Below are 12,346 nucleotides of genomic sequence, written 5' to 3'. Positions count from 1 at the left end.
GTAAGTATGCAGATGATACTAAGATAGGTGGTGTTGTGGATGATGACGCAGGTTTTCAAAACTTGCAGAGAGATTTAGGACAGTTAGAAGAGTGGGCTGAAAGATGGCAGATGGAGTTTAATGCTGAAAAATGTGAGGTGCTACATTTTGGTAGGACTAATCAAAATAGGACATACATGGTAAATGGTAGGGCATTGAAGAATGCAGTAGAACAGAGGGATCTAGGAATAATGGTGCATAGTTCCCTGAAGATGGAATCTCATGTGGATAGGGTGGTGAAGAAAGCTTTCGGTTTGCTGGCCTTTATTAATCAGATCATTGAGTATAGGAGTTGGGATGTAATGTTGAATTTGTATAAGGCATTGGTAAGTCCAAATTTGGAGTATTGTGTACAGTTCTGGTCACCGAATTACAGGAAAGATGTCAACAAAATTGAGAGAGTACAGAGGAGGTTTACTAAAATGTTGCCTGGGTTTCATCTCCTAAGTTACAGAGAAAGGTTGAACAAGTTAGGTCTTTATTCTTTGGAGCGTAGAAGGTTGAGGGGGGACTTGATAGAGGTGTTTAAAATTATGAGGGGCATTGATAGAGTTGACATGGTTAGACTTTTTCCATTGAGAGTGGGGAAGATTCAAACAAGAGGGCATGGGTTGAGAATCAGAGGACAAAAGTTTAGGGGTAACATGAGGGGGAACTTCTTTACTCAGAGAGTGGTAGCTGTGTGGAATGAGCTTCCAGCAGAAGTGGTTGAGGCAGGTTCTATGTTGTCGTTTAAAGTTAAATTGGATAGATATATGGACAGGAAAGGAATGGAGGGTTTTGGGCTGAGTGCAGGTCGGTGGGAATAGGATAGGGTAAGAGTTCAGCACGGACTAGAAGGGCCGAGATGGCCTGTTTCCGTGCTGTAATTGTTATATGGTTATACCAGAGTTACATTTGCTGTTTTCCAATCTAAAGGAATTTCCTTAAAATCTAGGGAATTTTGAAAAATGATGAACAATACATCAAGAATTTGCTCAGTGCCACTTTTCTAGTAACATAATTTTCCAGAGTTACCCCTTATCAATTAATTATTAATTGGTAAAGTAGTTAAGTATTACAAGGATTAGACAGGAGAATGGGTTTGAAAAAAAAATCAGCCAAGATTGAATGGCTCAGCAGATTTGATGGACCAAATGGCCCAACTCTGCTCCTATATCTTATGGACTTATGGATTTATGTGATGTTACTAGTATCATCATCATCAGGTGCCGTGGCCCACACACTCCTGTTTCAGCTCAAGTGGATCAATTCACTGGTATTCATTTCCAGTTCTCTGGCTGCTGTCTCCATCATCATTTGCCTTTGTCTTCCTCTTGCTTTCTTCCCTTCAATCTTTCCCATAATTACCGTGCATTCTAACGCCTCTTTCCTAATCACATGTCCAATGAAGTTACATTGCCTTTTCACGATCTCATACATTATTTCTCTTTTGCTAGTATATTTCACAATAAAAACTGATATAAAATCCATGTTAGATTTATCTGTTGTCTCATTTTTTTTCTATTCCCTAGGCTGTCTTCCTATACAATCAAAATATCTGTATAAAATTCTTTCTACCCCCTTTTACTATTTCTGGTTAACTTTATCTTGTAATCTAGTAGTCTTCTTATCAATTATTTTTGCCACTCTTTGCTTTCTGAAATAATTTTCGAACTGGCTCTCTAATTTTGTGCAACTATAAGCTTTTACATTTGATGCAATCTTTCACTATTTTTAGTTAATCACAGATAGTAGGCCCTGCCCTTGGAGTTTTTGTTTTCCTTTGAATGTATCTATTCTATGCATTATGAAAGATTTCCGTAAATGCCTGTCACTGCTTTGCAGTTGATGAATTCCTTAACCTAATGTGTCAGTTCACCTTTGCTAGCTTTGCTTCCATGTCGTAACATCCTTATTTAAATTTAAAATAATAGTACACCCACACTTCCCTTTCTTAAATTGAATTAATTAATTCCATCTTGCTGCAAAACATATTTTTTTGTGTTCAGTTGTCTAGAATGGAACTTGAATGCACAACCATATGAATAAACGCACGAGTCCTACTAAATGAGGTATGTCAGGCAAATATGCATAAATATTAATTGACTTAATTATTATAAAATAATAAATTCAACAAACAATTTCTTACACTAAATAAAGATGTATTCTTTCCACCCACTACCAGCAAGGCTCTTTTCCCATCATTTTTTTCTTTAGATATATATGATACAACGTGGCAATCTTGGACCTTGGAAAACACAAACACACAATCAGATATTATAAAACAGTCATAAGCAAGGCACTGTGATTAACATGATGCTTAATATGAAACGTTTAATTGATCATTTTAAATTATCATCACCAAGACGAGAAACAAACATCAGGTTATTGAAACAAAAGCCACGCAACTTGCATTTCAGTACTTTTAAATCTCTTTCAGGAATTCCAAAGCACTTTCAAGCGACAACACAATTTTCAAAGATAATTACCGAAAATTGATGACACAGAAGCAGACCTTCATGTCTGAGTTGTCTTGTCATTGAAAAGGAGCTATTGAACCGAATCCTAACTTGCAATTCTAGGAGATATATATATATTTCCAGTACAGCTTAAGGTCATTATAGCCCTGGGGGTGATAATGGGGACAAGCTCCCACTACCTATTAAATGCCCACAATGGTGTGCAGCTGAAGTAGCCTCTGACAACCAAGTCTAGCTCCTGGCCCTCATGGGTGGCTTACCTACTATAGTAGCCCAGTGGAACTGTTTTACTGACAGGAGAAGGGGCAAAGGCAGATTATTGGCACCTTAAAACCAGTCACTTTGGGCAGATGGGGCTCATCAGCTGTGGTGGGCAGCTCATCGAGAACGAAAACTCTGATCTCAAACCTCCGCTGCCTTCCAGCTATACCCTCTCATGGGGAAGGCTTCGGGAGTAAACCCCGAGGTAAAAAAAAAATCGGGAGCTGGAGTCCCTAAGGAAGTCCTACATTGAGTTCAGTGCTGACTGGTAACTCCTGCAATGCTTCTGGTACCAAACTGTATCGGTCTCTGCCGTTCCTTTGGGTTAATTAGATGCATAAAAAGGGGGAGCTTGCTACATGGAAAAAAGATTGTTCTCCATACCGTACTGCCCAGGCTTGAGTTTGTAGACAGCTAAGATGCAATATCCACGGTCAATTCTGACTGATGGAGGCCTCAACTCAACACAAACAGCTTAAGCAAGAAAGTCTTAGTCTCTGCACCCTTTCATTCAATGAATTCTAGACTTATACAATGACCTCTGCAATTTTTTTTACTTCAATTAAATCTCCTCTTTTGCAACAGAAAATAACACAATGTATCTGATCATTCAAATGAAAAGTCTGCAAGTTCTAGCAACATCCTTGAAAATCTTCTCCCCATCACACATTTATCTGTAATTTAATGACCAAAAATATGCATAATATTGAAGCTGCAATGCAATTCAGTGTTGCATAAAGTTCTAGTATAACCTGTCATGTAATCTATGCCTCAGGTTATAAGGAAAAGTATCCCATATGCATTTTTCCCATCTTAACAACCATTTGCTTTAAAAAAACTGTTCCTCCATAACTCACAATATCTTCTATTAATTTTGAATTCCATTTTCACATCTCCAAAGGCATTACATCAGTTTTCTGAATTAAACATCACTTGCAACTTTTCGATCAACAGATCTGACCACCTATATATATACCCACAGCCTAAGGCATTTTCCTATCGTGAACCACATGACTTTTTTCCTATAATCTGCAAACATCCTTTTTATATCCCCAACATTTAAATCTAAAATAATATGGTCTCTTGGGTGCTTTGCTGTTGCTTGGTGGATGGTGGGCACTGATATTTTTTGCTGAAAAGGGCAGGTGGGGGGGAGGGAGGAGGAGGTTGACGCCTGCTGTTGCTTGTGCAGGGAAGCAGGTAGAAGGGGCTTTTGGGTTCTAATGTTTTTCTGTCATTCATTCTTTCGGGATTCCTTTGTTTTTCGTTGATGTCTGCGAAGACAAGCATTTCAGGTTGTGTACATTCTCTGATAATAAATGGAACCATTTGAACTGCACAGTTGAACTGAACCCAGTGGAACTCCATACTAAACTCCCATTCACAAAAACACTCTCTGCTTCCTGACCATGAGACAATTTTGGATCCAATTTGCCACTTATCCCACCATCCCAAGAGTTTTATTTTTACTCTTTTTGTCTGCAATGTGGGACCTTGTCAAATGTCTTTTCCTTAACTACATTAAGCATAGTGACCTCATCGGTCATCTTGTTGCTTTCTCAAAAAATTTAATCAGCCACAAGCCGTCTTTAAGAAATCCTGTTATAATGTAGGAAATGTATCTGCCAATTTGTACAGAACAAGCTCCTTCTAACAGTTCTGTGACTGATCAAATAGGGTCTTCTTTTGATGTTGGTTGCACAAAAATAAGGATAAATTAACTGCCAAGAGGATCTTTTATATCCTTTTGAAAGAAAAAAACAGGGATCTTGATTTGCTAACTCTTTCCCGATATAGCATGTCCATCCTTGCAGCATTTCCCCAAGTACTATACTGGAGTAACACACACAAGATGCTGGAGGAATTCAGCAGGTCAGGCAGTACCTATGGAAATTAAACAGTCGATGTTTCGGGCCAAAACCCTTCTTTGGATTTCCAGGATCTGATGTCTATCTTGTGTTTAATATACTGGAGTGTTTGTCTAAAATAATGGCTTGAGTCATGAATTAGACTTGAACCAACAATCTTCTCACGAGATTTCTATAGGTGAGCCACAGCTATCACCTGCAAAGTTTTATCACAAACACTAACTGTATCACTTTCTCTGAGTTCAGATTGTATGAGAAAATCATGTGAACATGTCACAATCACTCTACCTAAAACTGTTTACTTCAAAATTATCAATAATGAAAGAAACAGGATGAACTGAGAATGCAACAAAATCTGCTATTAAAAATTATTTCAACCTAGCTAAGTAATGAATGTGTATACTCTGTGACCATTTTATTGGTACCTCCTGACCTAATAAAGAGGCCACTGTGTGTGTGTGTGTGTGGGTGTGTGTATATATATATATCTCAAGCTTCTTACATTTTTGATTATTATTAGCACAGAAAAGCTAATCAGTGTAATACCGTAACTATGACTTTTCAAGTTTCAAAGTGCATTTATTATCAAAGAATGTATAATTATACAATCTTGAGATTTCTTTGTTTACAAGCAGTTGCGAAGCAAGGAACCCGAAAGAACCCAATTTGAAAAAAAATAAGACCAACCCCAGTACCCATTGAGAAAGATGAAAAAAACAAATCGCGTAAACTACAGAAGTGAGCAACAACAGCATTCCAAACCAAATTTTAAGTGCTCCATTCCTACTTGTACATTCTATCCTCTTGTTAATCCCATGAAACCCGAAGTAACTTGAAGGGTGATTAAAACCACTGTGTACTTTCATGCCATAATATTACCTGAAGTAATGTGACTGCATGTTTCTCGCCCGCCTTCGTCCACAAAGGCATCATCCCAAGCTTCACTGCAACAAGTCCAACCCTATGGGTACCTTCAAAGATAAACAAGACGACACATTCACTTTACAGCAGGGGTCCCCAACCTTTTATGCATCGCGGACCAGTTTAATATTGACAATATTCTTGTGGATCAGCCGACCGGGGAGTGTGGGGGGGGGGGGGGGGGGTTCAGTTAGGGTTGCAAACTTTCGCACTCCCAAATAAGGGACAAAAGTAGCAGTCAAATACAGGACACTTGTGTTTACCCCGAGATAGACTACCACAAAGCCTTGCGTGGGCACCTGTGTGTATGTGTATGCACCTGCGTGTACATGCCGATTTTTTTTCTACAGATCGGTTTTGGCATAATCTTCCTGATTCTGTTAAGTGAAACTACATTGGACATACATTATTTCTACTTTATATAGGCTGTGTATTTATCATATCATTCCTGCTTTTACTATATGTTAGTGTTATTTTAGGTTTTATGTGTTATTTGGTATGATTTGGTAGGTTTTTTTTAGGTCTGGGAATGCTCAAAAATTTTTCCCATATAAATTAATGGTAATTGTTCTTCGGCTTACGTTAGGAATGGTTTCATAGGAATGCTCTACCTTAGCGGGGGAAAATAGGGGACAAGGGCGGTCCCATATGGAAAAAAAAACAATTTAGCCCAATACACAGGATGTCCTGGCTAATACGGGACAGATGGCAACCCTACGTTCAAGTTCAACAGTGCGTGACAAGGAATGAGGAAAGGTGCAGCTGACTCATATTGTTTCACATCTCCAAATCATATTGTTTCCTTGCGTCCCGGTAGCACATGCTTTGCGGCCCGGTGGTTGGGGACCCCTGCTCTACAGCACCAGCGACCAGAGTTCAATTCCCACTACTGGCTGTAAGGAGTTTGTACGTTCTCCCTGTGACCTTGTGGGTTCCTCTGGGTGCTCCAGTTTCCTCCCACAGTCTGAAGATGTACCTGTTGGTAATTTAATTGGTCATTGTGAACGGTCTGTGATTAGGCTAGCAGACATCCCACCCTGCAAAAACTCATTTCAGGGAGGTAGCACCATCAATTTGCAGGAGACTTCCGGGAGAGGTGGGATGTCTGCAATAGAGTAGCTCCTTAGCAGCTGGCCAGCTAGTTTAAATAACATTAGCTATGCTAATGAACGAATGACACCTGTTAAACTCACCTCAACACATCTTTTACAGTCTTAACCCACCATGGGCAATAGAAAAGTCACTGTTGCAAACAGTGCAGTGAGCAACACTGTCATTATTTTTGATCCCTATTAAGCAGGGGTACACTTTGGTGTAGTCTGGGGTGACGTACGTTTTATATATTTTTTGGAACACTCTGCCATGGCGTGCTCTCTCTCTCTCTCTCTCTTGTGGTCGCTCACTCTCTCTCTTTCTCACGGTCGCTCGCTCTCTCTCTCGCTTTTGTACTCTCGCTCGCTCTCTCTCTCTCTCGCTTGCTTTCGCTCGCACGCTCTTGCTTGCTTTCTCTCTCGCGCGCTCTCTCTCGTGGTTGATCTCGCACTCTCTCTTGCTTTCTCTCGCTCGCTCTCAAAAAAATTGATTTCCGTGGTATTGTATATAATTTGCAGGCATCAGGGAGCCACAATTAATATGCGGGAGACTCCCGGAACTTCCGGGAGAGGTGGGATGTCTGGGCTAGGATCAAAATCGGGGAATTGCTGGGCAGCGTGGCTCAAAGGGCCTATTCTGCATGGCATCTCAATAAAATAAAATTAATGATGGAAAATGGGATTGTGTACTATCCTGAGTACTATCTCCAAATTTCAGAGCTCTCATCAGGTTCTCCTTTGGTAAAATTATTCCTTACCTGATCCTTGAAATGTATAAACTATCAAGTTTCTCCACAACTGGACACTAACTATTTCACAGTGAAACATTCATTAAAACTCAGACCATTTCAAATAGTTGTCAGGCAAGATAAGATCCAACCAAATAATTGCCTTCTTTGCTCAATTATTCCAGAGCACTTACAATGTGTAATAAGTTGCAGTTTAAACCAACCTGGTTCCCAAGGTAACCTGGGCCATGGCTCATCTTTTAGTGGACAAGATCTGTTCTCAGTCAATGATTTATATTCTTCAGAAACAACTTTTCTTAAATGGCGAATGTTTTCTTCAGAGAGATGCTCATGCCACCAGGTGCTCTCTGTATTGGTTCGTACAAACGTTAGCAAGGGATCCCTAGGAAATCGAAAAGTCACAACCAGAATGCTTTGTTACTTGCACAATTGTATTGAAACACTTGTCACAGAAATGTTAGCAATACCATGAATATATCCTTTATAACAATGAATATGCAAGCATGCTGAGAGGCTGAAACCAAGGATGGCTGAGAAAGGAAGTGAGTTTAAATCAGATTCAGAAAAGGAGTGCTAACCCCTGGTTTATGGAAGGAATTCCAGTAATTGGACCTTAAAAAGTTGAAAGCTGCAGGTAGAAGCAGGACAAAGCGAACGGGGGAGTGGCTGACCGATATGCAACCTGCAAGAAAATGAATCTCAGGGTTGCGTATAGTGACATATATGTACATTGATAATAAATTTACTTTGAACTTCGAACAAACATAGAGGGAGCAATGGACCAGTCCAGATGTTATTACTGAGAACATCAGATATTTTGTGGCTGACTTGACTTATGAGAGATATGTTGGTTTAGCATCATCGGGGTTTGTTTTATAATGTATAAAATAGTTATCTTTCATTTTTCAAATGTGATGGTGTGCTTCTTATGTTATGATATCCAAAGGAACAAATCAGTGCCCATGTGACACACAAACTCAGCAGGCCAGGCAGCATCAACGGAAAAGAGTAAACAGTCGATGTTTTAGCCCGAGACCCTTCATCAGGACTGGAGAACAAAAGATGAAAAGTCAAAGTGGGAAGGTGGGAGGAGGGGAAGAAGAAACACAAGGTGATAGGTGAAACCTTGAAAGAGTTGAGTGGTGAAATAAAGAGTTGGGAAGTTGATTGGTGAAAACGATAAAGCAATGGAGGGTTTCAGTACACAGGTAGGTTGGGAAAATCAGATTGGTGCTAGATTCCAGCAGGGGAAATTTCTAGAATGCCCTCCTCTTTGGAATTTATTTATCCTCTGCCTTCCAAATTACTTCCAGAAATTTCACCCACTGCTGTTATCCCTGCCAATGTTCTTTCCCAATCAATTCTGGCCAACTTCTCTCTCATGCCTCTGTAATTCCTTTTACTCCACGGTAATGCTGATACACCTGACTTTAGCATGTCCTTCTCAAATTCAAGGTGAATTCAATCATATTATGATCACTTTCCCCTAAGGGTTCTTTTATCCTAAACTCTCTAATCAATTCCAGTTCTTTGCAGAACACCCCATCCAGAATTACTGGGACGTTAGAGGATTGGGAACCTTTTAAATACCTACAGAAGGCAACTAAAAAAGTCATTAAGGTAAGCTAGCTAGTAATATTAAATAAGATACCAAAAGTTTCTTCAGATTCATAAAGTGTAAAAGAGAGATGGGAGTGGATATTGCAGACATCTCACCCTGCAAAAATTCATTTCAGGGAGGTAGCACCATCAATTTGCGGAAGGCTCCCGGAACTTCCGGAAGAGGTGGGATGTCTGATATTGGACCACTGGAAAACAATGCTGGAGAGGTATTAAATTGAATTGAATTGAGTTGAATTGACTTTATTTCTTACATGCTTCACAGACATGAGGAGTAAAGATCTTTGTTACGTCTCCATCTAAATGTGAAATGTGCAATCATAGTAATTTATAATAAATACAACAGTCAATGTAACATCGAAATACACTCAGATCAGCGTGAGTTAATCAGTCTGATGGCCTGGTGGAAGCTGTCCTGGGGCCTGTTGGTCCTGGCTTTTATGCTGCAGTACTGTTTCCCGGATGGTATAAATTGTGGTTGGGGTGACTCGGGTCCCCAATGATCCTTCGAGCCCTTTTCTCATACCTGTCTTTGTAAATGTCCTGAATCATGGGAAGTTCACAACTACAGATGCGCTGGGCTGTCCGCACCACTCTCTGCAGTATCCTGCGATTAAGGGAAGTACAGTTCCCATACCAGGCAGTGATGCAGCCAGTCAGGATGCTCTCAATTGTGACCCTGTAGAAAGTTCTTAGGTTTTGGGGACCCATACCAAACTTTCTCAACCGTCTGAGGTGAAAGAGGCGCTGTTGTGCCCTTTTCACCCCACAGCTGGTGTGTACAGACCACATGAGGTCCTCGGTGATGTGGATGCCAAGGAACTTAAAGCTGCTTATGCTCTCAACCCCAAACTCCCTTGTTTTTGCGACATTGAAGGAGAGGTTGTTTTCTTGGCACAAATGTGTCAGACAGATGACTCCTCTCCTGTAAGCCACCTCATAATTGTTTGAGAACAGGCCAATCAATGTAGTGTCGTTGGCAAATTTAATTAGCAGATTAGAGCTGTGGGTGGTGACACAGTCATGGTATACAAGGAGTAAAGGAGGGGACTTAGTACACAGCCCTGAGGGGTTCCTGTGTTGAGAGTCAAAGGGGTGGAGGTGAGGGAACCCACTGTTACCACCTGCTGACGATCTGACAGGAAGTCCATCTACACAAGGCAGGGTCAAAGCCAAGGTCTCTGAGCTTCCTGTCGAGCCTAGATCGAATCATGCTGTTGAATGCTGAACTGTAGTCTAAGAACACCATTCTCACATAAGCATCTTTCTTCTCCAGATGTGTAAGCGTGGTATGTGAAGCAGCAGTAGTAATGGGGACAAGGAAAGGGCAGACCTAACTTAAGTATTTTGCACCAGTCTTCACTGTGGAAGACACAAGTGGTATGGTGGAAGTTCCAGGTGTCAGGGGTCATGAAGTGAGTGAAGTTACCATTACTAGAGAGGAGATTCTTGGGAAACTGAAAGGTCTGAAGGTAGATATGTCACCTGGACCAGATGGTACTGAAAGATGTGGCTCAGGATATTGGAAGATGAAGAGATGTGGAAGGCATTAGTAACGATCTTTCAAGAATCACTAGATTCTGGAATGGTTCTGGAGACTGGAAAATTGCAAATATTACTCCACTCTTCAAGAATGGAGAGAGGCAGAAGAAAGGAAATTACAGGCTAGTTAATCTGACATCAGTGGTTGGGAAGATGTTGGAGTCGATTGTTAAGGATATAGTTCTGGGGTGCTTGGAGGAACATGATAAAATAGGCCACGGTCAGCATGGCTTCCTCAAGGAAAATCTTGCCTGACAAATCTGTTGGAATTCTTTGAAGAAATAACAAGCAGGACAGACAAAAGAGAATTGATTGATGTTGTGCCCTTGGATTTTCAGAAGACTTTTGACAAGGTGCTACACGAGGCTGCATACCAAGCCACGAGCCCATTGTATTACAGGAAAGATACTAGCATGGATAAAGCTGATTGGCAGGAGGCAAAGAGTGAAAATAAAGGGAGCCTTTTTTGGTTGGCTGCCAGTGACTAGCGATGTTCCGCAGGGGTCGGTGTTGGGACAGATATGCTTTTAACGTCATATGTCAATAATTTGGATGATGGAATTGATGGCTTTGTTGCAAAGTTTGCAGACAATCTGAAGACAGGTGGAGGGGCAGGTAGTTTTGAGGAAATAGAGAGGCTACAGAAGGACTAGCTACATTTTACTGACATGTCAGAATGGGAATGGGGATAAGAATTAAAATGGTTGACTCCAGCCATTGCTAATAAGAGTTCCCTTCCAAATAACTTCGACCAACTCCTTTGTCATACCTCTGTAATTCCTTTTACTCTACTGTAATACTGATACAGCTGACTTTATCTTCTCCCTCTCAAACTGCAGGGTGAATTCCAACATATTATGATCACTGTCTCCCAAGGGTACCTTTACCTTAAGCTCCTGAATCAAATCTGATTCATTACACAACACCAAATCCAAAATAGCTTTTTCCTTAGTACGCTGTAAAAAGGCATCTCGTAGGCATTCTACAAATCTCTCTTGGGATCCTGCACCAAACTGAGAATCAGAATCTACAATTTTGGAGAAAGTGTAGGGGACTAAATCACTGGAAAAATGTAGGTGGGGAGAAAACAGGTGAAGGAAGACAGAATATAGTCTAAGTCCAAAGTCATGAATTCTGTGGAACAAGAACAAGTTGAAACAGTGGGCCTATCGGGACAACCAGGCTTGTGGGTGATTTTGTGTCAAATCGACTAGTCATTATTTGTAATGAAGACATGCTGCATTAGGCAAAATTATCTGAGAAAGTATGATGGTACAGTTTGGTTTTCATGGGACATGCTTTCAGAACGTTCCAGGAAGGTCACAATTTTATTCATATTGAGTTCAAGCCAGTAAAAGTGGGAGGACAGGAGAAAAGCAGAGAAATGAAAAGGGATTAAATTCTCTCCAATGGAAGGCAGCAATTTTCCAACTAAACGACACTTCCCAAACTCATGATTTGTGTTTCTAAGGAGATCAACAATCATGGGAACACATCGAACTATCTTAATTTGGAAATATTACCATCTGTTTAGGATTGTGCTTTAATTACTGAAGCTCGCTACCCAACCGTGAATATGTGCGTTTATCGGTTGCCTATTCAAGGATGGACAAAACATTTTGGAAACTGAGAATACTGATTCTGTCAGCCTGGGCAGAGTCGGTAACGACGATGATTGGGGGGGAGCAAGAACGGGCAGAGGGCAGTTTAGTGCGGCCCTAACGCCTGGACGCCTGTCCCATACACAGTGGTCTGGTATCTGAAGGGGTCGTGAGCGGATAACGGTAATTATG

At 40.8% G+C, this 12,346-nt stretch overlaps 1 protein-coding gene across 2 annotated transcripts in view; it reads right to left on the bottom strand.

The window, feature by feature from the left end:
* Positions 1 to 12,346, bottom strand: part of mrpl3 (mitochondrial ribosomal protein L3) — a 58,902-nt gene that overhangs the window by 46,222 nt on the left and 334 nt on the right. For both annotated transcript variants that reach the window (XM_072283314.1, XM_072283315.1), the window contains exons 2-4: positions 7,595 to 7,773; positions 5,510 to 5,601; positions 2,171 to 2,269 (exon numbers count right to left, since the gene is read on the bottom strand). In XM_072283314.1, the coding sequence (XP_072139415.1) occupies positions 2,171 to 2,269; positions 5,510 to 5,601; positions 7,595 to 7,773 (370 nt within the window). The remainder of the gene's footprint in view (positions 1 to 2,170; positions 2,270 to 5,509; positions 5,602 to 7,594; positions 7,774 to 12,346) is intronic.

Source organism: Mobula birostris, chromosome 19, assembly GCF_030028105.1.
Source record: "Mobula birostris isolate sMobBir1 chromosome 19, sMobBir1.hap1, whole genome shotgun sequence".
Lineage (NCBI taxonomy): Eukaryota > Metazoa > Chordata > Chondrichthyes > Myliobatiformes > Myliobatidae > Mobula > Mobula birostris.
The sequence above is the reverse complement of the archived record's forward strand: the minus strand, read 5'-3'. Positions and strand labels throughout refer to the sequence as shown.